Below are 24,835 nucleotides of genomic sequence, written 5' to 3'. Positions count from 1 at the left end.
GGATTTTGGGGGTGCAGGGTCGCATTTTGGGGTGCGGCGGGGGGTGTCCGACTTTTCCGGGTACACCCTCTTGAAGAAGGGGTGGTGGGGGGGGGGGGGGGGTTTGGGGTCCCCCCCTGACCCCCCTCCCCTCCCCCCCCCCCCCCAGGCGGGTGCGCCCCGACTTCGTGCTGGTGCGGGAACCCCCCCCCGAGGGGGGGGCGGAGGGCGCCGGGCGGCGGCTGCTGGTGGGGCTGCACCTGGGGGGGTCCCCAGTACCGACCCCCTCCCCGCCCTGTACGCCTTCGCTCATCCCCCCTGCTTGGTGCGTGGGGGACTGGGAGATACTGGGAGATACTGGGAGATACTGGGAGATACTGGGAGATACTGGGAAGGGACTGGGGGGGGGCTGAGAGGCACTGGGAGGACATGGGGGGGCACTGGGAGGGGAATGGGGGGCTGGGAGGGAACTGGGAGGGAACTGGGGGGACTGGGGGGGGTCTGGGAGGGACTGGGAGGACATGGGGGGGGCACTGGGAGGGGACTGGGAGGCACTGGGAGGGAGCTGGGGGGGGAATGGGGGGCTGGGAGGGAGCTGGGAAGCAACTGGGGGGCTGGGGGGGGTCTGGGAGGGACTGGGAAGGGACTGGGGGGGGCTGAGAGGCACTGGGAGGACATGGGGGGGGCACTGGGAGAGAGCTGGGGGGGCACTGGGAGGGGACTGGGAGGCACTGGGAGGGAACTGGGGGGGCACTGGTGGGACTGGGGGGGGGTCTGGGAGGGACTGGGAAGGGACTGGGGGGGGGCTGAGAGGCACTGGGAGGACATGGGGGGGGCACTGGGAGAGAGCTGGGGGGGCACTGGGAGGGGAATGGGAGGGGAGTGGGGGGACTGGGGGGGGTCTAGGGAGGGACTGGGAGGACATGGGGGGGCACTGGGAGGGGAATGGGGGGGGAGTGGGGGGCTGGGAGGCAACTGGGGGGACTGGGGGGGGGTCTGGGAGGGACTGGGAAGGGGCTGGGGGGGGATTGAGAGGCACTGGGAGGACATGGGGGGGCACTGGGAGGGAGCTGGGGGGGGTCTGGGAGGGACTGGGGGGGGACTGGGAGGTAACTGAGGGGACCGGGGGGGGGGCACTGGGAGCAAACTGGGAGACACTGGGACGGATGCTGGGTGCACTGCGAGGGATGGCCGCTGTACTGGGAGGCACTGGGAGAAGCAGGAGGATCCTGGGAGGGGTACTGGAGCAGACTGGGAGCGCCGGGCAGGGCTGTCGCACCCCCCCCCCCCCCCGCCCCTCCTCTGACATTCCCAGTGCTCCCAGTTTGCCCAGTTGGCACGGCTGCAGCGGGAACTGGGTCCCGAAGCCTTTCCCCTGGTCCCGCAGCGCTTCTGCAACCGGCCCCGCGGACTGGTGAGCACTGGGAGGGACTGGGGGCAACTGGGAGGGATTCGGAGGGGACTGGGGGCAACTGGGAAGGGACTGGGGGCAACTGGGATGGGACTGGGGCAACTGGGAAGGGACTGGGGGCAACTGGGAGGGATTTGGAGGGGATGGGGGCAACTGGGAAGGGACTGGGGGCAACTGGGAGGGATTTGGAGGGGACTGGGGGCAACTGGGAAGGGACTGGGGGCAACTGGGAAGGGACTGGGGGCAACTGGGAGGGATTTGGAGGGGATGGGGGCAACTGGGAAGGGACTGGGGGCAACTGGGATGGGACTGGGGGCAACTGGGAGGGATTCGGGGGGGACTGGGGGCAACTGGGAGGGGACTGGGGGCAACTGGGAGGGATTTGGAGGGGACTGGGGGCAACTGGGATGGGACTGGGGGCAACTGGGAGGGGACTGGGGGTAACCGGGACTGGGAGCACTGGGTGGTCGCTGGGGGGTAACTGGGAGCACTGGTGTAACTGGGGGCTCCCCAAGCTGACGGCCCCCACCTTCCCCATGACGGTGATGCTCAGCCCCGCCCCCGCAGGGGTGGGCAAGGTGAGGCCCCGCCCCTTCCCTGACAAGCCCCTCCCCTCCCTGAGCAACCCGGGAGGCGGGGGGGCGTGGCCTCGAGGGGGCGTGCCCCCGCGGGGCAGGGCACGTGTGGGCGTGACCCCATCCTACACGGGGTGGGTGTGACCTCAAGTGGGCGTGGCCTTATGATGCCCCACCCACATGCATATGTGGGGGGGTGAGATGGGCCCTATGGGGTGTGTGTGTGGCCATTGGGGGTGTGGCCTCTTTGGGTGTGGCCTCTTTGGGTGTGGCCTATAGGGGCGTGGCCCGCATCGGGGTGTGGCTTAGCAGTGTCTCCGCCCCCAGGCCTGCAGAGAATCCCCACGGAGGGGGGTGTAGGACTGATTGGGGGGGGTGGGCGTGTCACACGTGGGTGTGTCCGGGGAGGGGCGTGTCTTCCGTTGTCTCCTCCCCCCCCCCTCTCCCCCTGCAGGTGCGGGTGGGGACGCCGGAGGCCTTGGGGGCGGTGGCCGGGGCCATGGGCGGGGCCCGGGCGGGGGCCCTCCTCCTCCAGGGGGTCCCGGGGGGGGGCCAACGCCTGCGGGTGCAACGGATCGGGGAGGAGTACAGGGCCCTGCGGTGAGGGGGGGGCATCGGGGACACGGGGGGGCGTGGGGACACGGGGGGGACATCGGGGACATGGGGGGGGTGTGGGGACACGGGGGGGCGTGGGGACATGGGGGGGCGTGGGGACACAGGGGGATATTGGGGACACGGGGGGGACATCGGGGACATGGGGGGAGCGTGGGGACGTGGAGGGGACACGGGGACACGGGGGACACTGGGGACACTGGGGGGGTGTGGGGACGTGGGGGGACGTGGGGACACAGGGGGGACATTGGGGATGGGGGGACATTGGGGACATGGGGGGGACATGGGGGGGACATGGGGCTGGGGGGGATGTGGGGGCGTGGGGGGGAGACACGGGGACACTGGGGGGGTGTGGGGACGTGGGGGGTGTTGGGGACACGGGGGGAGATGGGGGTGTGGGGACAAATGGGGGTCGTGGGGGGATGGGGGGTGATTGGGGGTGCAGGGGGGGGATGGGGGACACGGGGGGAGGTGGCGGGGGGAGGGGACGCAGCCGAGCCCCCCCTCACCCCGCTGTGTTCCCCCCCCCCGCCCTCCCCAGGTGGCCACTGGTGGCCGGGGACCCCCCCGGGGAGGGGACCCAGATGGAGCCGGTGGCCCTGAGCCCACGGTGAGTGGCAGGGGGCGGGGCTTGGCCCACGGAAAGGGGTGGGGCTTCACCGGCTGGGTGGGGCTGCAGGGTGGGGCTGAGGGAAGGGGTGGGGCTATGGGGAAGAGAAGGGGCAATGGGGAAAGGGGGCGTGGGCTAGGGTGAAGGGGTGTGGCTAGATGGGTGTGGCTTGGGGGCGTGGCTGAGAGAAAGGGGTGTGGCTGGGGGGCTGTTTCCCATGGGGTAGTACCCTAGGGGTGTGTGTCCCCATGCACAAAGAGGCGTGGTCAGGCTGAGGGGCATGTCCTCAGATGGTGGGCGTGGCCAACTGAGGCTCCACCCCCCCTTTCCCCACCAGGCACCGTGGTTGGGTGGATGCCTGCGCCCGCCTCTTTGGGGGCGTCGACATCTGCGGGGTGGAGGCTCTGCGGGGGCCCGACGGGCGGGAGCACATCGTCCAGGTCAGCACCCGACGCCTGGGTGCCCCCCCCAACACCTGGGAACCCCCCACCCAACACCTGGGACCCCCCACCCAAAACCTGGGACCCCCCAACGAACACCTGGGTCCCCCCACCCATCACCTGGGTGCCCACCCCCAAAACCTGGGTCTCCCCCCACCCAACCCCTGGGTGCCCCCCAAAACCTGGGTGCCCCCCCCCCATCACCTGGCGCCCCCACCCAAAACCTGCATCCCCCTACCCAATGCCTGCATCCCCCCCACCCAAAACCTGGGTGCCTCCCCTCCAATTTGGGTGTGTGTCCCCCCTGCGTCCCCACCCCCACCCCCTGGGTGCCCCCCACCCCCAAAACCTGGGTGTCCCCCCCCCCCACCCTCGGATGCCCCCCCCCCCCCATAGGTGCTGGGCTCCTGGATGCCGTTGCTGGGACCGGGAGCGGCCGAGGATCGGGCCCGCATCGTGGAACTGGTGTTGGAGCGGATGAGGGCGGAGCTGCCCCGCCCACGGAGCCCCTCCCCTGCACGGCCACGCCCACAGGTATCACCCCCACAGACACCCACCCCTAAAGACCCCCCCCCTCAACTTCTTCAAATCTGCCAGGACCCCCCCCAAGTCCTCCAGGACCCCCCCGAGTCCTCCAGGAGCCCCCCCAAGTTTTGGGGGTGGGTCCCATGGGTGGGGTCATGACCCCACCCCCCCCTCTTTCTGCCCCACAGATGCCGGCGACATCAGGGTCCTCCCGGCCGGGGACCCCCCCCCAGCAGCGTCCCCCACCCCAGGGTGAGTGACCCCCCCCCCCCAAAACTCTGGGACCTCCCAAAAACCTGGAGACCCCCCCAACCACCCTGGGACCCCCCCAAAATTTGGGACCCCCCCAAAAAACCTGGAGACCCCCCCAACCTTCCTGGGACCCCCCCCCAATTTGGGGACCCCCCCAAAACCCTAAGCCCCTCCCATTTGGGGTCCCCCTCCAAGCCCCGCCCCTCTTAACTGTTTCTCTCCCTCCCCCCACAGGGGCTCCACCGCCATCTGGCCCCGCCCAGCCCCGCCCCTCACCTCAAGGGCAACCGCGCCCTCCGGGAGGCGGGGCCTCACCGCACCCCGCCTCACCGGGCGCCGCCCCACCGCGAGGCCCTGCCCAGCCCCGCCCTCTGGGCCCGCAGCCCCGCCCCCAGACCCCACCTGCTGCTGGGCAGCCCCGCCCACAAGCCCCACCCACCTCTCCGCAGCCCCGCCCACAAGGCCCGCCCACTTCCTCTCAGCCCCGCCCCACGGTGTCTCCTTCAGTGGCCCAGCCCCGCCCCCCCGGCCCACAGCCCCGCCCCCAGACCCCGCCTCCTGCCGCACAACCCCGCCCACCAGCCCCGCCTGCCGTGCAGCCCCGCCCCCAAGCCCCGCCTGCTGGCATGCAGCCCCGCCCTCAGGCCCCGCCCACTTCCCCCCAGCCCCGCTCTCCAGGCCCAGCCACCCCTCTTCAAGCCCGCCCTCAGGCTCCACCCACCTCCCCCCAGCCCCGCCCTCAGGCCCCGCCCACCTCCCCCCAGCCCCGCCCTCAAGCCCCCCCCACCTCCCCCCAGCCCCGCCTCCCGGGATCCCCCCAGCCCCGCTCCCACGCCCCACCCACCGCCGCTCAGCCCCGCCCGCCGGGCCCCCAAGCCCCGCCCACCACGCGCCAACCCCGCCCCCAAGCCCCGCCCCTCGCCCCCAAACCGACCTTGGCCCCCAAACCCAGCGGAGCCCAACCCCCCAGGTAAGTTGGAGGCGGGGGGGGCGGGGCCACGCTGGGTCCCGTGGGCGGGGCCTGGGTGGCCCACCCCCTGCTGACCACGCCCCCCCCTCCTAGCCCCGCCCCCGAGCAGGGAGGGGCCGAGAGCATCCGCTCCCTGCGGCAGAGCTTCGCCAGCCTCTTCGCCGACTGAGGGGGGGCCGGGGGGGCCGCGACCCCCCCGTGGGGGCACCCCGGCATTTGGGGGGGCCCCCCCCTCCCCCCCCCGCCTGTACCCTCAAGCCCCGCCCACCCCGCCCCCCTTTTTGGGGGGGGAGGGGAGGGGGGGGAGGAGACGTCCCGCGTGCGCTCGTGATGTGTGGTGTGTGCCCGCCCCGCCCCCGTTAAGCCCCGCCTCTTTCTGCGCTTAGCCCCGCCCCCCTGTCGCTGGGAGGGGAGGGGGAGGGGCAATAAACCCCCCTGAGCTGCTGCTGCTGCCTCACTGCTGGGGGGGGGGGGGTATGACATGGGGGGGGTATGGACCCTATAGAACTGGGGGGGGGTATGGACCCTATAGAACTGGGGGGGGGTATGGAGCCTATATAGAGCCTGGGAGGGGGGTTACGGCCCCTATAGAGCCGGGGGGGGCTGTGGACCCTATAGAAGTGGAAGGAGGAGTATAGAACCTATAGACCTGGGGGGGGGCATATGGAGCCTATAGAGCTGGAGAGGGGGGTTACAGCCCCTATAGAGCCGGGGGGGGGGCTGGGGACCCTATAGAAGTGTGTGTGTGGAGTATAGGCCCTATAGACCTGGGGAAGGAGCCTATGGACCCTATAGAAGTGTGTGTGTGTGGGAGTATAGGCCCTACAGAACTGGGGAAGGGGCCTGTGGACCCTATAGAAGTGTGTGTGTGGAGTATAGGCCCTATAGGATTGGGGAAGGGGCCTGTGGACCCTATAGAAGTGTGTGTGTGTGGGAGTATAGGCCCTATAGAACTGAGGAAGGGGCCTGTGGACCCTATAGAAGTGTTTGTGTGGGAGTATAGGCCCTACAGACCTGGGGAAGGGGCCTGTGGACCCTATAGAAGTGTGTGGGAGGGAGTATAGGCCCTATAGGACTGGGGAAGGGGCCTGTGGACCCTATAGAAGTGTGTGTGTGGGGAGTATAGGCCCTATAGGACTGGGGAAGGGGCCTGTGGACCCTATAGAAGTGTGTGGGAGGGAGTATAGGCCCTATAGGATTGGGGAAGGGGCCTGTGGACCCTATAGAAGTGTTTGTGTGGGACTATAGGCCCTACAGACCTGGGGAAGGGGCCTGTGGACCCTATAGAAGTGTGTGGGAGGGAGTATAGGCCCTACAGACCTGGGGAAGGGGCCTGTGGACCCTATAGAAGTGTGTGTGTGGAGTATAGGCCCTATAGGATTGGGGAAGGGGCCTGTGGACCCTATAGAAGTGTGTGTGTGTGGGAGTATAGGCCCTATAGAACTGAGGAAGGGGCCTGTGGACCCTATAGAAGTGTTTGTGTGGGACTATAGGCCCTACAGACCTGGGGAAGGGGCCTGTGGACCCTATAGAAGTGTGTGTGTGGGAGTATAGGCCCTATAGGACTGGGGAAGGGGCCTGTGGACCCTATAGAAGTGTGTGTGTGGGGAGTATAGGCCCTATAGGACTGGGGAAGGGGCCTGTGGACCCTATAGAAGTGTGTGGGAGGGAGTATAGGCCCTATAGGATTGGGGAAGGGGCCTGTGGACCCTATAGAAGTGTGTGGGAGGGAGTATAGGCCCTACAGACCTGGGGAAGGGGCCTGTGGACCCTATAGAAGTGTGTGTGTGGAGTATAGGCCCTATAGGATTGGGGAAGGGGCCTGTGGACCCTATAGAAGTGTTTGTGTGGGAGTATAGGCCCTACAGACCTGGGGAAGGGGCCTGTGGACCCTATAGAAGTGTGTGTGTGGGAGCGTATAGGCCCTACAGACCTGGGGAAGGAGCCTATGGACCCTATAGAAGTGTGTGTGGGGGGGACTATAGGCCCTATAGAACTGGGGAAGGGGGCTGTGGACCCTATAGAAGTGTGTGTGTGGAGTATAGGCCCTATAGGATTGGGGAAGGGGCCTGTGGACCCTATAGAAGTGTGTGGGAGGGAGTATAGGCCCTACAGACCTGGAGGGGGGAGTACAGCTCCTATAGGGCCGGGGGCGGGGCCTGCGGACCGCACAGACCCGCGGGGGGCGGTTCCAGCCCCTATAGATCGGGGGGGCGGGGCATCAGGCCCCTCTAGCCCCGCCCCCCGCCGTCCCCGCCTTGCGCCGCTTCCCCCCCCGCCCCCCCCCACTTCCGGGCGCGTCGCGCGGCGATGACGCGTCCCCGCCCCGTCGCGGCGCGATGACGTAGCGGCGGCGATGGCGGCGGCGGGGAAGGCGCAGCGCTACGAGGCGTTCGTCAGCGACGTGCTGCAGCGCGACCTGCGGTACGTGACGGCGGCGCCCCGCCCCCCTCCGCCCCGCCCACCCCTCCTGGCCACGCCTCCCTCTCGGACCCCGCCCCCTGGTCGTGTCCCCCCCGCCCCCCCCGGTACCGGGACCCCCCGAATTCTGATCTCCCCACCCCGCTGCGGTTTTGGCCACGCCCCCGTTTCGTGTCTGGCCACGCCCCCATTCTAGCCACGCCCACCATTCATAACCACGCCCACGCCCCTTTCCCCACCCCCACATTCCTTTCTCGGTGCCCCCCCCCCCCCGCGTGTGTCGCTAAGCTCCACCCCGCAGCTCTCCAGCCCCGCCCCCTCCCTGGCCACACCGGGCTGGTCATGCTCTGACCCCGCCCACGCGTGCTGGCCACGCCCCATCCGCCTCCACCCCCCAATCCTAGCCGCCTCCTCACCCCCGGCCACGCCCCCCCGACGTCTCCTCCAGCTCCGCCCCCCCTTTCCATCCACACCCCCTTTCCCAGTCGCATCTGGCCACGCCCCCTTTGAGGCCACGCCCCCCTCGAGGCCACGCCCCCACCCCTCCATGCTCCTCCCCCCCGAGGCCAACAGCGCCCCCTACAGGCGGGTGCAGGAGCAGCGGGACGGCGTCTTCGAGCAGCAGGCCCAGGTGCTGCAGCTCCGCACCGCCCTGGCCCGCCTCCAGGTGGGCGGGGCCGCCGGGGGGGCGGGGCTTAAGGGGCGGGGCCTGGGAAGGGACCAGGGGGTGGGAGGGGGGATTTGGGGCGGGGGGAGGTCAGAGGGTATTTGGGGGTCCCGGAGAGGGATTTAGGGGGGTATTTTGGGGAGGTGGGGGGGCATTTGGGGGTGTAGGGGGGGGGTGTTTTGGGAGGTGGGGGGGATTTGGGGGTCCCCCGGGGGATTTGGGGGGTATTTTAGGGGGTGGGGGGTATTTTAGAGGGTGTGGTGGGGTATTTGTGGGTCCCGGGGGGGGGATTGGGGGGGGTATTTTGGGGGATTGGGGGGGATTTAGGGGTGCTGGGGGGCATTTGGGAGTCCCATGGGGGATTTGGGGGGTATTTTAGGGGGTGGGGGGTATTTTAGGGGGTGTGGTGGGGTATTTGTGGGTCCCGGGGGGGGATTTGGGGGGTATTTTAGGGGGTGGGGGGTATTTTAGAGGGTGTGGTGGGGTATTTGTGGGTCCCGGGGGGGGATTGGGGGGGGTATTTGGGGGGATTGGGGGGGATTTAGGGGTGCTGGGGGGGATTTGGGGGTCCCATGGGGGATTTGGGGGGTATTTTGGGGAGGTTGGGGGGGATTTAGGGGTGCTGGGGGGCATTTGGGGATCCCATGGGGGATTTGGGGGGTATTTTAAGGGGTGGGGGGTATTTTAGGGGGTGTGGCGGGGTATTTGTGGGTCCCGGGGGGGGATTGGAGGGGGTATTTTAGGGGGTGGGGGGTATTTTAGAGGGTGTGGTGGGGTATTTGTGGGTCCCGGGGGGGGATTTGGGGGGGTATTTTGGGGAGGTTGGGGGGGATTTAGGGGTGCTGCGGGGGATTTGGGGGTGTAGGGGTGGTATTTTGGGAGGTGGGGGGGGATTTGGGGGGTATTTAAGGGGTGGGGGTTTTTTAGGGGGTGTGGCGGGGTATTTGTGGGTCCCGGGGGGGGATTTGGGGGGGTATTTTGGGGGGTTGGGGGGGGATTTGGGGGTGCTGAGTGTCGCCCCCCCCTCAGGAGGCGCCCACCCCCCTGCGCACCCAGGTCGACCTCGGCTGCAATTTCTTCGTCACGGCAGAAGTGTGAGTTTGGGGGGGGCGGGGGGGGCACCCCAAAAATCTCCTGGGACCTGCCCCAAATACACCCCAAAATCCCCAAAAAACTCCCTGGGATCCCCAAATTTGCCCCCTGGGCCCCCCCCCCCCCCCAAAAAAAACCCCCACCCTCAGGTACCCCCAAATCCCCCCCCCCGAACACCACAGGGATCCCCAAATCCCTCTTAGCCTCCCCCAGGGACCCCCAACCACCCCCCCATGACCCCCAAAATAACCCCATAACCCCCAAGGCTACCCTGCCCCCCCCCGGGGTGTCCCCCCCCCCCCGACCCCCAAAATGACCCCATACCCCCCAGTGCCACCCTGACCCCCCCAGGGACCCCCAAAATAACCTCAGGACCCCTCCCAGGCCCCGCCTGAGACCCCAATACCCCCCCTGGGGACCCCACCCCACCCCCAGGACCCCCAAAATGACCCTATAACCCCCCCGGACCCCCCTGACCCCCCCCCCCCCAGACCCCCCCTAACCCCTCCCATGTCATTTCCCCCCCCCAGACCATCCCCCCAGCGAGTTTTCGTGGCTCTGGGCTACGGGTTCTTTGCGGAGCTGACGTTGCCCGAGGCGCTGCGTCACCTCGATCGGCGCAGCCGCCTCCTCGACCGGTAAGACACGCCCTGACCCCGCCCTGGCCATGCCCTTAAGGTTTGGCCACGCCCCTTTCCTCCCAAAGGCTCCACCCCCCCCCCATGATAGGGGCCACCCCCCCCAAAGTGGTGAGGCTCTGTAGAAGCAGCTGAAGGAAGCTCCTGGGTCAATAGGCCACGCCCCATGAGGCCACGCCCCATGAGGCCACACCCCCTGCAAAGGCCACACCCCCTCCTTCAGGGCGTGCCCCCAAGTCAGACCCCACCCACCCCTATAGACACCCAAGAGGCTCCATGGGGGAGTGGCTGCAGGAGGTGCTGGGTGTGGTTAAACCCCGCCCCCAATCAGACCACCCATCCACAACAGGCCACGCCCCCCAAACAGGCTCCACCTCCCCGCACTCAGCCATGAGTCTCTCTGGGGTGGCTTGAGAAGACACCTTGCATGAGAAGCCCCGCCCCCGCCAAGGCCACGCCCCCACCAGCCCCCCCGACTGGCCACAACCCTGGGCCAAAGCCCCTCCTCTTTCTCCTAAGCCACGCCCCCTCAACCACGCCCTCCCCCCTGAGCCAGCCCATGAGTCTCTAGGTGCAGCTCTGGGCTGGGCAAGCCACGCCCTCCCCTCGAGAAGACCACGGCCCCACTAAGCCCCACCCACCTTAGCCAGGCCACGCCCCCCTCATGGAGGCCACATCCTTTCCCCGTCACCAAATAAGGGTGACCGGCCCAACCTCCTCTGCAGGCACCACCCCCATATCAGGGAGGCTCCACCCCCATATGGGAGGGTGTGTGTGGCTCTGCCCCCCCTGAGGCCACACCCTTTCCTCCCCCCCCAGGCTCAGCGAATCCCTGACGCGGGACGGGGCCAAGATCCGGGCGCACATCAGGCTGGTGCTGGAGGTAACCCCGCCCCCCTGGATGCCGTAGACCCACCTCCCCGGATGCCTTGTTCCCGCCCCCTGGGGGGGGCAGGGTCCTCCTGCCCCTCCCCCGCCCCATAACCCTGTGCCCCTCCCCCCCCAGGGTCTACGGGAGCTCCAAGGTCTCCAGGACCCTCCAACGACCTCTGACCCCTGACAGCCTCAGGCCACGCCCACCTCGGACGTGCCCACCTCAGACGCCCGGGTCGCTTCCTCAGCCCGGATAATCCTGAGTAAAATGCGTGTAAGCTTGGAGTAACGCGTGTGTAAGCCTGGAGTAACGTGCGTGTAATGCTGGAGTAAAGTGTTTGTAAACCTGGAGTAAGGCATGTGTAAAGCTGGAGTAAAATGTGTGTAAGCCCGGACCAATGTGTGTTTAAACCTGGAGTAAGGTGCGTGCAAATCCAGAACAAGTATGTGTAAGCCTGGAGCAGCGCAAACGTAAACCTGGAGTAAGGTGGATGTAAATCTGGAGAAAAGTGTGTAAAGCCAGAGGAAAGCATGTGCAAAGCTAAAGCGTGTGTAAAGCTGGAGCAAAGCATGTGTAAAGCTAGGGTGAGGTATGTATAAACCTGGAGTAAGGTGGTGAGGAATATGCAGGTGAGGGGACATGTGGTGGGGGTATGCACCCCCCTCCCCAGCGGTGTCACAATATTGGAGTAGACCCTGTGTAAAGTGTGAGTAATCCTTGGGGGGGGCCATGGGTGAAGCCACTGTGGGTGGGGGGAAACCAGGTGTAAAAAAAAAGGAGTAAACTGTATGTAAACTATGAGTAAATGAGAGAAATGGATGTAAAAAGGATAAAGAAAGTGTGTAAAGCGGGGGGGAAGGGAGGTGGGGTGAAAGCTGTAGGGCGGGGGGGGGGGGGGTAAAGTGCTTGTAAAGGTGGTGTAAATACTCCAGGGTAACCCAGGTGGTGGGAATGAGAGAGTAAAGCCAAAGTGGAGCGTAAACCTCCTGTAGGACCCAATTGGGGCGGGGGGGGGCCAAAAAGGACGGCTCACTCAAGCAGTGAGTAACCCCTGTGAAACCCTGTGAGTAACTCACGCAGCAGCCGTGAGGCGGGGGCGGGGAGGAGAAGTGTTTGTAAAGCAGGAGTAAACCTGGTGTAAAGAATGTTGGGGAGTCGGGGGGGGGTTCCCATGTGTGGGGGGCGTAGGAGTAACCAACAAGTAACCCCGGAGTAACTGATGAGTAAACACTGGGTAACATCGGAGCAACCTGGGAGCAGCCTATCAGTAACCCCGGAGTAACTGATGAGTAAACACTGGGTAACATCGGAGCAACCCGGGAGCAGCCTATCAGTAACCCCGGAGTAACCGATGAGTAAACACTGGGTAACATCGGAGCAACCCGGGAGCAGCCTATCAGTAACCCCGGGGTAACCAATGAGTAAACACTGGGTAACATTGGAGCAACCCGGGAGCAGCCTATCAGTAACCCCGGAGTAACCGACGAGTAAACACTGGGGAACATCGGAGCAACCCGGGAGCAGCCTATCAGTAACCCCGGTGTAACCTATGAGTAACCTCAGAGGAACCCTGGTGACCCCCCCCCCCCCCCGCCCCAGGAAAAGGGGCGGGGCCTCTTTTGGGGTTCCCCACCCCCTCCAGGGTCTTTCCCAGCTGCCTCCAGCCTTAGGGGGCGGGGTCAGGGGGCGGGGTCAGGGGCGGGGGGAGGGGAGGGAATTTCCTATTGGTTGAAGTTGGGGGGGGTGGTCCCCAGCCGCGCCTGACGTCATCCGGGCTGACCCCCCCCCCCCACCCCCCCATTAGAGGACCGAGGCACGCGGGGAGCGCCCCGCCCCGCCCCTCCCGCAGGTGGGCGTGCCCTCCCTCCCAAGCCCCGCCCCTTCCCCCCAGCCCCGCCCCGCCGAGCCTCCTCTCTCCCCCCCTCCCTGCCTCCGCCCCGCCCCTTCCCCCTCCTCCTCCAACGTCACCCGGCCCCGCCCCTCCCGCCGCCATTTTGAGTCGCCGCCGCTTCCTCCTCCTCACCCGGGCCCGGCCCGGCCCGGCCCCCCCCGGAGCCGCCCGCGGGGTCGGGCCCGGCCCCGCCATGGCCGAGGATTTTTGGGAGGCCCCGCGCCGTTGAGCCGGTAACGGGGGTGCGGGGGGGGGGGGAGAAAACCCCCTTTTATTCCCCGGGACCCCCCCCCTTCCCCGGCTCTCCTCAGGCCGGGCCTCCCCCCCCCGCCCCAGGCCTGTGTGGAGGTGGCTGGGGGGTGGTGAGGAGGCCACGCCCCCGTTGGCCACGCCTCCCCGTTGGCCACGCCCCCGTTGGCCACGCCCAGGGTCAGCCAAAGGGGGGGGGCGAGTTTGGGGGGGGTGGGGAGAAGGAGTTTGGGGGGACCCAGGAGTTTGGGGGGGGGGGGCAGAAGTTTGGGGGGAGCCAGAAATCTGGGGGGGGGGAGAAGGATTTTGGGGGGATCCGGGAGTTTGGGGGGGGGGCAGAAGTTTGGGGGGAGCCAGGACGTTGCGGGGGAGGGAGGGGAAGGAGTTTGGGGGGATCCAGAAATCTGGGGGGGGGGAGAAGGATTTTGGGGGGACCCGGGAGGTTGGGGGAGGCAGAAGGATTTTGGGGGGATCCAGGAGTTTGGGGGGGTGAGCAGGAGTTTGGGGGGACCCAGGAGTTTTGGGGGTGGGGGGAGAAGTTTGGGGGGACCCAGGAGTTTGGGGGGGGGCAGAAGTTTGGGGGGAGCCAGAAATCTGGGGGGGGGAGAAGGATTTTGGGGGGAGCCAGAAATCTGGGGGGGGGAGAAGGATTTGGGGGGATCCAGGAGTTTGGGGGGGTGAGCAGGAGTTTGGGGGGACCCAGGAGTTTTGGGGGTGGGGGGAGAAGTTTGGGGGGACCCAGGAGTTTGGGGGGGGGGGCAGAAGTTTGGGGGGAGCCAGAAATCTGGGGGGGGGAGAAGGATTTTGGGGGGACCCGGGAGGTTGGGGGAGGCAGAAGGATTTTGGGGGGATCCAGGAGTTTGGGGGGGTGAGCAGGATTTTGGGGGGACCCGGGAGTTTGGGGGGACCCAGGAGTTTGGGGGGGTGAGCAGGAGTTTGGGGGGCGGCAGGAGTTTGGGGGCACCCAGGAGTTTGGGGGGGGGAGAAGTTTGGGGGGACCCAGGAGTTGGGGGGGGGGCAGAAGTTTGAGGGGAGCCAGAAACCTGGGGGGGGGGAGAAGGATTTTGGGGGGACCTGGGAGTTTGGGGGAGGCAGAAGGATTTTGGGGGGATCCAGGAGTTTGGGGGGGTGAGCAGGATTTTGGGGGGACCCGGGAGGTTGGGGGAGGCAGAAGGATTTTGGGGGGATCCAGGAGTTTGGGGGGTGAGCAGGAGTTTGGGGGGACCCAGGAGTTTGGGGGGGGGGAGAAGTTTGGGGGGAGCCAGAAATCTGGGGGGGGAGAGAAGGATTTTGGGGGGACCCGGGAGCTTGGGGGAGGCAGAAGGAGTTTGGGGGGAATCCAGGAGTTTGGGGGGGTGAGTAGGAGTTTGGGGGGACCCAGGAGTTTGGGGGGGGTGGGCAGAAGTTTGGGGGGACCCAGGAGTTTGGGGGGGGCAGAAGTTTGAGGGGAGCCAGAAATCTGGGGGGGGGGAGAAGGATTTTGGGGGGACCCGGGAGCTTGGGGGAGGCAGAAGGAGTTTGGGGGGGATCCAGGAGTTTGGGGGGACCCAGGAGTCTGGGGGGGGCAGGGCAGGAGTTTGGGGTGGGCCAGGAGGTTGGGGGGGGACCCTGGGGTTTGGGGGGGACCCAAGAGTTCTGGGGGGACCCAAGAGTTCTGGGGGGGTCCCAGAGGTTTGGGGGGGGGTCCCAGAGGTTTGGGGGGGTCCCAGAGGTTGGGGGGGGTCCCAGGTGTGCCAGAGGGACCCAGGTGTCCCGGTTCCCCCCCGCCAGGGTTCCGCCATGGACCGGATGAAGAAGATCAAGCGGCAGCTGTCGATGACGCTGCGGGGGGGCCGCGCCCCCGAGAAGAGCCTGGGGGAGCCCCGCGACGGCCACGGCAGCGACAGCGGTGAGCGCTGGCCCTTTAAGGGGCACCCTGCCCCTTTAAGGGGGACCCCACCCCCCCTTTAAGGGGAGAGCCCTGCTGCTTTGGAGGGGGTGCTTGTCCCTTTAAGAAGGCTAGGGGAGGGCTTGGAGAGCGCCTGGGCCTTTAAGAGACTCAGGGAGCAGGGGGTGCCTGTCTCTTTAAGAGCTTGGGGTTGGGGGTCGAGAGCGTGCCTGCCCCTTTAAGAGGCTAGGGAGGTGCCTGGCCCTTTAAGAAGCTGGGAGTGGGCCTTGAGAGAGGGTGCCTGTGCCTTTAAGAAGCTAGAGAGGTGCCTGTCTCTTTAAGAGGTTAAAAAGGTGCTTGCGCCTTTAACAGGCCAGGGTTGTGGGGCTCCAGAGGGGTTGCCTGGCCCTTTAAGAGGATGCCTGGCCCTTTAAGAGGATGCCTGGCCCTTTAAGACAGCTGGGGTTGGGGGTCGAGGGGGTGCCTGCCCCTTTAAGAAACTGGAGAAGTGTCTGCCCCTTTAAGAGGCCTGGGGGGGGGGGGGGTGTGAGGATTGGGAGTAGGTGCCTGTCCCTTTAAGAGGATGCCTGCTCCTTCAAGAAGCTGGAGAGGTGCCTGCCCCTTTAAGAGGCTGGGTTGGAGATTGAGGGAGGTGCCTGTCCCTTTAAGAGGCTGGAGAGGTGCCTGTGCCTTTAAGGCAGCAGGGGGTGGGACTTGAGGGGACGCCTGGCCCTTTAAGAGGGCTGGGGCATGGGTTGGTGGGGTGCCTGGCCCTTTAAGGGAATTGGGGTGGGGCTTGAGGAGGGTGCCTGGCCCTTTAAGAGGAGGAGCTGTGGGGTTTCAAGGGTGCCTGGCCCTTTAAGAGGGGGGGCTGTGGGGCTTCAGGGGGTGCCCCCCCTTCCCCCCCCGCCATGTCCCCATCTGTCCCCACGCCCCCCCCCGTGTCCCTCCATCTGTCCCCGTATCCTGTCCCCATGTCCCCTCCCGTGCCACCACCTGCCTCCGCGTCCCCCCCCGTGTCCCCCCCCGTGTCCCCCCCATCTGCCCCTCCCCATCCCCAGGTCCCCTGTCCCCACGTCCCCCCCGTGTCCCCATGTCCCCCCCAAATGTCCCCATGTCCCCCCCCTCCGCCATGTCCCCCCATCTGTCCCCAGGTCTCCATGTCCCCCCCAAATGTCTCCATGTCCCCCTTAAACGTCCCCATGTCCCCCCCCCCGCCACATCCCCCCATCTGTCCCCAGGTCCCCATGTCCCCCCCAAATGTCCCCATGTCCCCCCCCCCCGCCACATCCCCCCATCTGTCCCCAGGTCCCCATGTGCCCCCCAAATGTCCCCATGTCCCCCTTAAACGTCCCCATGTCCCCCCCCCGCCGTGTCCCCCCATCTGTCCCCAAATGTCCCCATGTCCCCCCCAAATGTCCCCATGTCCCCCTTAAATGTCCCCACGTCCCCCCCATCCGCCCCCCCCATACCCAGATGATCTGTCCCCATGTCCCCCCCCCCCATGTCCCCCTCTGACCCCCCCGTGTCCCCCATCTATTCCCCCTGTGTCCTCTGTCCCTGGGGGGGGGGGGGGAATTGGGGGGACCCTGGGGGGGTCCCAAGGGATTTTGGGGGGCCCTGGGGGGGGTATTTGGGGAGTGACCTGGGGACCTGGGGGGGTCTTTGGGGGCTTTGGAGTTGGGGGGGGGGCCCTGGGGGCTGGACACAGGGGGCTTTGGGGTTGGGGGGGGGGAAAATCCTTTGACTTTTGGGGGGGTGGTCCCTGGGGACCTGAGGGGTTCCCTGGGGGTTTTGGGGTGCCCTGACGCCCCCCCCCCCCCCCCCCTCCCCAGAGGCAGGGGCAGAGGAGGGGCGGATGGGTTCGGATGGGGAGAGCGACCCCCCCTCGGGGACGTCCTCGGAGGAGGTGGCCTCCCCCGTCCGCCTGCGCCTGCGCCAGCACCCGGCTCGCCCCGGTTCCTCCGAGGTGGGGGGGGGTCCTGGGGGGTTTTGAGGGGGGTCTTGGGGGGTTTTTAGGATGGTCATGGGGGTTTTTGGGGGGGGTTGGGGGGCTTTGAGGGGGTCTTGGGGGTCCCAGGAGGCTTTGAGGGGATTTGGGGGGGGGATCCTGGTGGGCTTGGGAGGGCTTTGAGGGTGTTTGGGGGTGTTCCTCGGGGGCTTTGGGGGGTCCTGGGGGTTTTTGGGGGGGTCCTGGGAGGCTTTGGGGTGTCCTAGAGGGTTTTAGGGGGCTTTGGGGGGGGGGGTTGGGAGGCCTTGGTGGGGGTCTTGGGCATCCTGGGGGCTTTGAGGGGGGTCGTTGGAGGTTTGGGGGGTTTTTGGGGGGCTTCGAGGGGGTTTAAGGGGTGTCCTGGGGGGATTTGGGGGTCTTGGGGGGTTTTTAGGATGGTCATGGGGGTTTTTGGGGGGGTTGGGGGGCTTTGAGGGGGCTTCAGGGTGGTTTTGGGGGGCTTTGAGGGGGTCTTGGGGGTCCCAGGAGGCTTTGAGGGGATTTGGGGGGGGGGATCCTGGTGGGCTTGGGAGGGCTTTGAGGGTGTTTGGGGGTGTTCCTCGGGGGCTTTGGGGGGTCCTGGGGGTTTTTGGGGGGGTCCTGGGAGGCTTTGGGGTGTCCTAGAGGGTTTTAGGGGGCTTTGGGGGGGGGGTGGGAGGCCTTGGTGGGGGTCTTGGGCATCCTGGGGGCTTTGAGGGGGAGTCCTTGGGGGTTTTGGGGGTTTTTGGGGGGCTTCGAGGGGGTTTAAGGGGTGTCCTGGGGGGATTTGGGGGGTCTTGGGGGGTGTTTAGGATGGTCATGGGGGTTTTTTTGGGGGGTTGGGGGGCTTTGAGGGGGCTTCAGGGTGGTTTTGGGGGGCTTTGAGGGGGTCTTGGGGGTCCTGGGGGCTTTAAGGGGGGTCCTTGGGGGTTTGGGGGGCTTCGAGGGGGTTTAAGGGGGGTCCTGGGGGGCTTTGGGGGGATTTTAGGGGGGTCCTGGGGGGTTTTGGGGGTCCCTGGAGGTCACTGCTCTGCCCCCCCCCCCCCAGGACATCAACAAGCGCCTGTCGCTGCCCGCTGACACCCGCCTGCCCGAGGGCGGCCTCGACCGACTGGGGCTGCCCGGGCCCCTCAGCCGCCGCCTGCGCCGCGTCTCCCTGGTGAGTCCCGGTAGGGACCAGTATAAACCAGTACAAACCAGTGCAGACCGGTACGGACCACCGTGGACGAGTAGGAACTAGTCGTAACCCCGGCAGCGTCCCCCAGTCCCTTCTGGAGGCAGCCCCTCAGCCGCTGCCTGCGTGGCCTCTCCCTGGTGCGTCCCAGTATAAACCAGTACGGATCAGCATAAACCAGCGCGGACCAGTTTCGACCAGTATAAATTAATACGGAGCAATATAGACCAGTATAGGCCAACATCGTGCTCTGGGGCCTCCCAGTGCTTCCCAGTTGCTCCCAGTCCCCTCCAGCAGTGTCCCCCAAGCCTCGCTGTGTCCCAGAACAAACCAGTATAAACCAGTACAGGGGAGGATGAACCAGTATAAACCAGTACAGGGTAGGATAAACCAGTATAAACCAGTACAGGGTAGGATGAACCAGTATAAACCAGTACAGGGTAGAATAAACCAGTATAAACCAGTACAGGGGAGGATAAACCAGTATAAACCAGTACAGGGTAGAATAAACCAGTATAAACCAGTACAGGGTAGGATAAACCAGTATAAACCAGTATAGGGTAGGATGAACCAGTATAAACCAGTATAAACCAGTACAGAGGAAGATGAACCAGTATAAACCAGTATAAACCAGTAGAGGGTAGGATGAATCAGTATAAACCAATACAGGGTAGGATGAACCAGTATAAACCAGTATAAACCAGTACAGGGGAGGATGAACCAGTATAAACCAGTATAAACCAGTACAGGGGAGGATGAACCAGTATAAACCAGTACAGGGGAGGATGAACCAGTATAAACCAGTAGAGGGTAGGATGAACCAGTATAAACCAGTACAGGGTAGGATGAACCAGTATAAACCAGTACAGGGTAGGATAAACCAGTATAAACCAGTACAGGGTAGGATAAACCAGTATAAACCAGTACAGGGTAGGATGAACCAGTATAAACCGGTACAGGGTAGGATGAACCAGTATAAACCAGTACAGGGTAGGATGAACCAGTATAAACCAGTACAGGGTAGGATAAACCAGTATAAACCAGTACAGGGTAGGATGAACCAGTATAAACCAGTACAGGGGAGGATGAACCAGTATAAACCAGTATAAACCAGTACAGGGTAGGATAAACCAGTATAAATCAGTACAGGGGAGGATGAACCAGTATAAACCAGTACAGGGTAAGATGAACCAGTATAAACCAGTACAGGGTAGGATGAACCAGTATAAACCAGTATAAACCAGTACAGGGTAGGATGAACCAGTATAAACCAGTACAGGGTAGGATGAACCAGTATAAACCAGTATAAACCAGTACAGGGTAGGATGAACCAGTATAAACCAGTACAGGGGAGGATGAACCAGTATAAACCAGTATAAACCAGTACAGGGTAGGATGAACCAGTGTAAACCAGTATGGGGGAGGAGGGACTGGTGCCCCCCCCCCCCAGTGCTTCCCAGTTCTCCCAGTAACCGTGTCGTCCCCCCTCCTCCAGTCGGAGATTGGCTTTGGGAAGCTGGAGACCTACGTCAAGCTGGACAAACTGGGCGAGGTGAGGGGCGGTCCCAGGAGGGGCGGGGCAGGGTGGGGCGGGGCCACCGGGTGTGTCCCCAGGTGTCCCCACCCCCCCCCCCCGCCATGCCTTCCGTCTGTTTCATGTCCCCCCCGTGGGTCTTCGTGTCCCCCGTGTCCCTTCATGTCCCCCCAAATGTGTCACTGTCCCCCCCCGTTTTCATGTCCCCCCCCCGTGTCGCTGTCCCCCGCTGGTTTCATGTCCCCCCCCGATGTCCCCCAATTTCCCCCATGTCCCCCCAATGTCCCCATGTGTCACCGTGTCCCCTGTGTCCCCCCACATCCCCATGTCACCCAATGTCCCCCCAATACCTCAATGTCCCCCCCAATGTCCCCCCAATGTCCCAATGTGTCTTCATGTCCCCCATGTCCTTCATGTCCCCACGTCCCCCCGTCCCCCATGTCACCCCAATGTCCCCACGTGTCCCCCAATGTCCCTCCTGTCCCTGTGTCCCCCCACATCCCCATGTCACCCAACGTCCCCCAATGTCCCCCCAATACCCCAATGTCCCCCCCCAAACGTCCCCCCAATGTCCCCATGTGTCTTCATGTTCCCCATGTCCTTCATGTCCCTGTGTCCCCCATGTCACCCCAATGTCCCCCATGTCCCCATGTCCCCCTGTGTCCCCCATGTCCCCCCAATGTCCCCACGTGTCCCCCAATGTCCCTCATGTCCCCATGTCCCTGTGTCCCCCACGTGTCCCCCAATGTCCCCACGTGTCCCCCAATGTCCCTGTGTCCCCCATGTCACCCCAATGTCCCTCACGACCCCATGTCCCCCCGTGTCCCCCATGTCCCCCCAATGTCCCCACGTGTCCCCCAATGTCCCTCATGTCCCCCAATGTCCCTGTGTCCCCCATGTCACCCCAATGTCCCTCACGTCCCCGTGTCCCCCATGTCCCCCCAATGTCCCCACGTGTCCCCCAATGTCCCTCATGTCCCCATGTCCCCCCCATGCCCCCCTGCTGTCCCCAGGGCACCTACGCCACGGTGTACAAGGGCCGCAGCAAACTGACGGAGAACCTGGTGGCCCTGAAGGAAATCCGCCTGGAGCACGAGGAGGGGGCCCCTTGCACGGCCATCCGTGAGGGTGAGCCGGCCTCGCACGAGGGCCTCGCACGAGGGCCGGGAGGGACGCTCTGGGGGACACGCACACAGAGGGTGACACTGAGGGGGTGGCGTGGGGTGGCGGTGGGTTGCGTGGGTGCTGCTCGCGTGAGGGCTGGGGGGGTGTCTTTGCACAAGGGGGCTCGCACGAGGGCTCGCACGAGGGCGGAGTGTGGACGGGGTGCAGGCGGGGGCTGAGGCCACTGTCGTGTCCCCCCCCCCACCCCCGCAGTGTCCCTGCTGCGCGACCTGAAACACGCCAACGTGGTGACGCTGCACGACATCGTCCACACGCCCCAGTGCCTCACCCTCGTCTTTGAGTACCTGGTGAGTGCCCCAAAATGTCGTGTCCCCCCCCCAAAACACCCCCCTGCACCCCAAAACCTGCCCCCCTGCCCCCCAAGACACCCCCTGAACCCCCAAATCCCCCCCTGCACCCCAAAAGCTCCTCTGCTCGCTCCCCCTGGTTCCCCCAGTTCCCACCCAGACACCCATAGCTCCCTCCAAATCTCCCCCAGGGCCCCCCAATTCCCCCCCAGACTCCCATAATCCCCCCAAATCCCCCCCAGACACCCATAGACCCCCCTAAATCCCCTCAGGCCCCCCCCAAATCCCCCCCAGACACCCATAGACCCCTCTAAATCCCCTCAGGCCCACCCCAAATCCCCCCCAGACACCCACAGACCCCCCTAAATCCCCTCAGGCCCCCCCCAAATCCCCCCCAGACACCCATAGACCCCTCTAAATCCCCTCAGGGCCCCCCCAAATCCCCCCCAGACACCCATAGACCCCCCTAAATCCCCTCAGGGCCCCCCGAAATCCCCCCCAGACACCCATAGACCCCCCTAAATCCCCTCAGGGCCCCCCCAAATCCCCCCCAGACACCCATAGACCCCCCTAAATCCCCTCAGGGCCCCCCCAAATACTTCCAGGGCCCCCCCAGATAACCCCATAGCCCCCCAATTCCCCCTAAAGCCCCCCCAAATCCACTGTGGAACCCCCCAAATGGCCCCAGCACCCCCTAAACCCCCCTGGGACCCCCCCAACTGTCCCATTTTTGGGGTTTCCTCCTCCCCTCCCTCCCACCTCAGGACCGGGACCTCAAGCAGTACCTGGACGATTGCGGCAGCGTCATCAGCATGCACAACGTCAAGGTGCGTGCAAGGGCGTGCGAGGGGTGTGTGGTGGCGGGGGGAGGTCTGGGGCGTGCGAGGGGCCTGGAAGGGGCTTGCGAGGGCGTCAGGGGCGTGCAAGGGGCGTGTAAGGGGCGTGCAAGAGGACCTGGGGTATACGAGGGGCGTGTAAGAGGAGCGTGAAGGGAGGATGGGGCAGTGGAAGGGGTGTGCAAGGGGGGTCTGGAGCGTGCAAGGGCATGCGAAGGGGTCAGGGGCGTGCAAGGGGCGCGTAAGGGGCATGCGAGGGGGGCCAGGGCGTGCAAGGGACGTGCAAGGGAGCCTTGGGAGAGTGGGTGGTGTGCGTGGGGCTGTGAAGGGTGTGTGAGAGTGTCTGGGGCGTGCAAGGGCATGCGAGGGGTTCAGGGGTGTGCAAGGGGCACGTAACAGACACGCGAGGGAGTCAGGGGCGTGCAAGCGGGGTGCAAGGGAATCTTGGGAGTGCAAGCGGTGTGTGGGGGGGGGCTGCAGGGGCGTGCGAGGGGGTCTGGCACGTGTGAGGGCGTGCAAGGTGACCTGAAGTATGCAAGAGGCGTGTAAGAGATGTGTGAGGGGATCAGGTGTGTGCAAGGGGCGTGCGAGGAGGGCCGGGGCGCGTAAGGGACGTGTGAGGCGGTCTGGGGTGTGCAAGGGGGTTTGGGACACGGGAGGGCGTGCGAGGGGGCCTGGGCCTTGTGAGGGGCACGCGAGGGGCACGCGAGGGCATGCAAGGGTGTCTGGGTTGTGCGACGGGGGTCTGCAGTGTGCAAGCGGCGTGCGAGGGACGCGCGAGGGGATCTGGGGGGTGCGAGGGGGTGCGAGGGGGTCAGGGGCGTGTGGGGAGATCTGGGCCGTGCAAGGAGCGTGTAAGGGGTGCGTGAGTGGGTCTGGGGTGTGGAAAGGGTGGGTGAGGGATGTGCGAGGGGGGTCGGGCGTGCGAGGGGGTCTGAAGGTGTGGAAGGGGTGTGCAACAGATGCGCGAGGGGGCTTGGGGCGTGCGAGTAGCTCTTGGGCACGTGAGGGGCGTGCAAAGGGATCTGGGCCATGGAAGGGGCTCTAGGGTGTGGAAGGGGCGTGCAAGGGGGCCTGGGGTGTGCGAGGGGCGTGGGGGGGGGGCTGTGCAAGGTGCTGAGGGGTGAGCGAGGGGCCCCGTGGCGTGCAAGGGGCCTGCGAGGGCGTGCAAGGGAGTGTGGGGTGTGCAAAGGGTGTGCGAGGGGGCTTGGGGTGAACTAGGAGTATGCGAGGGCTTTGGACTGTGTGCAGAGAACACGAGGGGCTTGGGGACGTGCAAGGGGGCTTGGGGCACGCGAGGGGGTCTGGGGCGTGCAATGGGTGTGCAACGTGCGTGCAAGGGGCACGCAAAGGGCCACACGAGGAAGTCTGGGGTCTCCCAGGAGGATGCGCAGGGTTAGGGGCTGCCTAAGGTGGTGTTGCACGTGCAGGGGGATATGCGTTGTGCGGTGAGCGTGCAAGCGTGTGTGTGATGAGTGCGCAAGGGGCGTGCAAAGGGTGTGCAATGGGATCTGTGAGGATGCCTGGGGTCTCCCAGGAGGGCGCAAGGGGTTTGGGACCTCATAATCTGGCTTTATACGCGCAAGAGAGCTGTGATTGTGCAAAGGCTGTGCGACGGGCACGCGATGGACGTGCAACGAGCGTGCGAGGGGCGTGCAAAGGGATCTGTGAGGAGCTCGGGCATCTCCAGGAAGGATGCGAAGGCTTCGGGGCCGCTTAGGAGGGCTGTGGCCGCGCGAGGGGGCCGTGATCGCGCGACGGGCGTGTGATGAGCGTGCGAGGGGCGTGCAGTGAGTGTGCAAAGGGTGTGCAAAAAGATTTATGAGGGTGTCTGGGATCTTCCAGGAGAGCGTGAGGCGTTTGGGACCTCATTGCGTGGCTTTATCTGTGCAAGAGCTTTGTGAATGTAAAAGGGGTTGCGCGATGGGTGTGCGAGAGGCGTGCATTGAGCGTGCAAAGGGCGTGCGAAAGGATCTATGAAAAGGTGTGGGATCTTCCAGGAGAGAGTGAGGGGTTTGGGACCTTATCACGTGGCTTTATACGTGCAAGCGGGCTGTGATTGTGCAACGGGTGTGGCAATGAGCGTGCAAAGGGTGTGCAAAGGGGCGCGTGAGGGTGCCTGGGATCTCCCAGGAGAGCGCGAGGGGTTTGGGACCTCATAACGTGGTTTTGCACGTGCAAGGGGGCCGTGATTGTGCGAGGGGCCGTGCGACAGGCGTGCAACGAGCGTGCGAGGGGCGTGCAAAGGGACCTGCGAGGAGCTCTGCCGTCTCCAAAGACGCGAAGGCTTCGGGACGGCTTAGGAGGGTCGCGACGGGGCGGGGGGGGGGGGCGCAATCCCGCGACGGGGCTGGCGACAAGCGTGCGACGAGTGTGCAAGGGGCCATTTTGGGGGGCCGCGGGCTGGGGGGGGGCAGCTTTTCCTCTTCCAGCTGCTCCGGGGTTTGGCTTTCTGCCACCGGCACAAGGTGCTGCACCGCGACCTCAAGCCCCAAAACCTCCTGCTCAGCCGGCGCGGGGACCTCAAACTCGCCGACTTCGGTCAGCGAAGGGGGGGGGGACGCCGCAAAATCATCCCCCCCCCCCCCCCCGGCCCTGCACCCTTAAAATATCCTGGGGGGACCCTGAAAATCCACCCTGGGAGCCCCAAAACCCACCCTGGGACACCTCCCCCCCCCAGGACCCCATTTGCCCCCCCCCGGGACCCCAATTACCCCCTCAGGGACCCCATTTGCCCCCCCCAGGGACCCCAATTACCCCCCAGGGACCCCAATTAC

General features: G+C 65.5%; 3 protein-coding genes across 4 annotated transcripts in view; all 3 read left to right on the top strand.

The window, feature by feature from the left end:
- The first annotated feature begins 259 nt into the window (after positions 1 to 259).
- Positions 260 to 5,676, top strand: SYN1 (synapsin I). The gene is made up of 10 exons (XM_075018595.1): positions 260 to 304; positions 1,304 to 1,393; positions 1,906 to 1,968; positions 2,420 to 2,565; positions 3,119 to 3,187; positions 3,525 to 3,627; positions 4,024 to 4,161; positions 4,341 to 4,404; positions 4,639 to 5,374; positions 5,468 to 5,676. Exons 3-10 carry the CDS (start codon positions 1,927 to 1,929, stop codon positions 5,541 to 5,543), a joined length of 1,374 nt encoding a protein of 457 aa, XP_074874696.1. The 5' UTR covers positions 260 to 304; positions 1,304 to 1,393; positions 1,906 to 1,926; the 3' UTR covers positions 5,544 to 5,676.
- Positions 5,677 to 7,666: 1,990 nt separating this feature from the next.
- Positions 7,667 to 11,460, top strand: UXT (ubiquitously expressed prefoldin like chaperone). Its single transcript, XM_075018436.1, has 6 exons — positions 7,667 to 7,798; positions 8,381 to 8,462; positions 9,492 to 9,556; positions 10,085 to 10,192; positions 11,012 to 11,075; positions 11,199 to 11,460. Exons 1-6 carry the CDS (start codon positions 7,731 to 7,733, stop codon positions 11,250 to 11,252), a joined length of 441 nt encoding a protein of 146 aa, XP_074874537.1. The 5' UTR covers positions 7,667 to 7,730; the 3' UTR covers positions 11,253 to 11,460.
- A 1,590-nt stretch (positions 11,461 to 13,050) lies between these two features.
- The window catches only part of CDK16 (cyclin dependent kinase 16), a 22,661-nt gene continuing 10,876 nt past the window's right edge, over positions 13,051 to 24,835 (top strand). For both annotated transcript variants that reach the window (XM_075018646.1, XM_075018645.1), the window contains exons 1-9: positions 13,051 to 13,190; positions 14,977 to 15,094; positions 16,909 to 17,042; positions 18,091 to 18,201; positions 19,712 to 19,768; positions 20,764 to 20,878; positions 21,128 to 21,222; positions 21,987 to 22,049; positions 24,476 to 24,599. In XM_075018646.1, the coding sequence (XP_074874747.1) occupies positions 14,986 to 15,094; positions 16,909 to 17,042; positions 18,091 to 18,201; positions 19,712 to 19,768; positions 20,764 to 20,878; positions 21,128 to 21,222; positions 21,987 to 22,049; positions 24,476 to 24,599 (808 nt within the window). In that variant the 5' untranslated portion in view covers positions 13,051 to 13,190; positions 14,977 to 14,985. The remainder of the gene's footprint in view (positions 13,191 to 14,976; positions 15,095 to 16,908; positions 17,043 to 18,090; positions 18,202 to 19,711; positions 19,769 to 20,763; positions 20,879 to 21,127; positions 21,223 to 21,986; positions 22,050 to 24,475; positions 24,600 to 24,835) is intronic.

The sequence above is a fragment of the Buteo buteo genome, chromosome 30, assembly GCF_964188355.1.
Source record: "Buteo buteo chromosome 30, bButBut1.hap1.1, whole genome shotgun sequence".
In the NCBI taxonomy this organism is placed as follows: Eukaryota; Metazoa; Chordata; class Aves; order Accipitriformes; family Accipitridae; genus Buteo; species Buteo buteo.
This window is presented reverse-complemented; position numbering and strand designations above follow the sequence as displayed.

Excerpts from the sequence above, each read along its gene's own strand:
- SYN1 (XM_075018595.1), top strand. The coding sequence starts at position 1,927 with ATGACGGTGATGCTCAGCCCCGCCCCCGCAGGGGTGGGCAAG. Across the intron at positions 1,969-2,419 it reads CCCCCGCAGGGGTGGGCAAG|GTGCGGGTGGGGACGCCGGA; the intron begins GTGAGGCCCCGC and ends CTCCCCCTGCAG. Across the intron at positions 4,162-4,340 it reads CTGCACGGCCACGCCCACAG|ATGCCGGCGACATCAGGGTC; the intron begins GTATCACCCCCA and ends TCTGCCCCACAG.
- UXT (XM_075018436.1), top strand. The coding sequence starts at position 7,731 with ATGGCGGCGGCGGGGAAGGCGCAGCGCTACGAGGCGTTCGTCAGCGAC. Across the intron at positions 8,463-9,491 it reads CCGCCCTGGCCCGCCTCCAG|GAGGCGCCCACCCCCCTGCG; the intron begins GTGGGCGGGGCC and ends CCCCCCCCTCAG. Across the intron at positions 10,193-11,011 it reads CGCAGCCGCCTCCTCGACCG|GCTCAGCGAATCCCTGACGC; the intron begins GTAAGACACGCC and ends CTCCCCCCCCAG.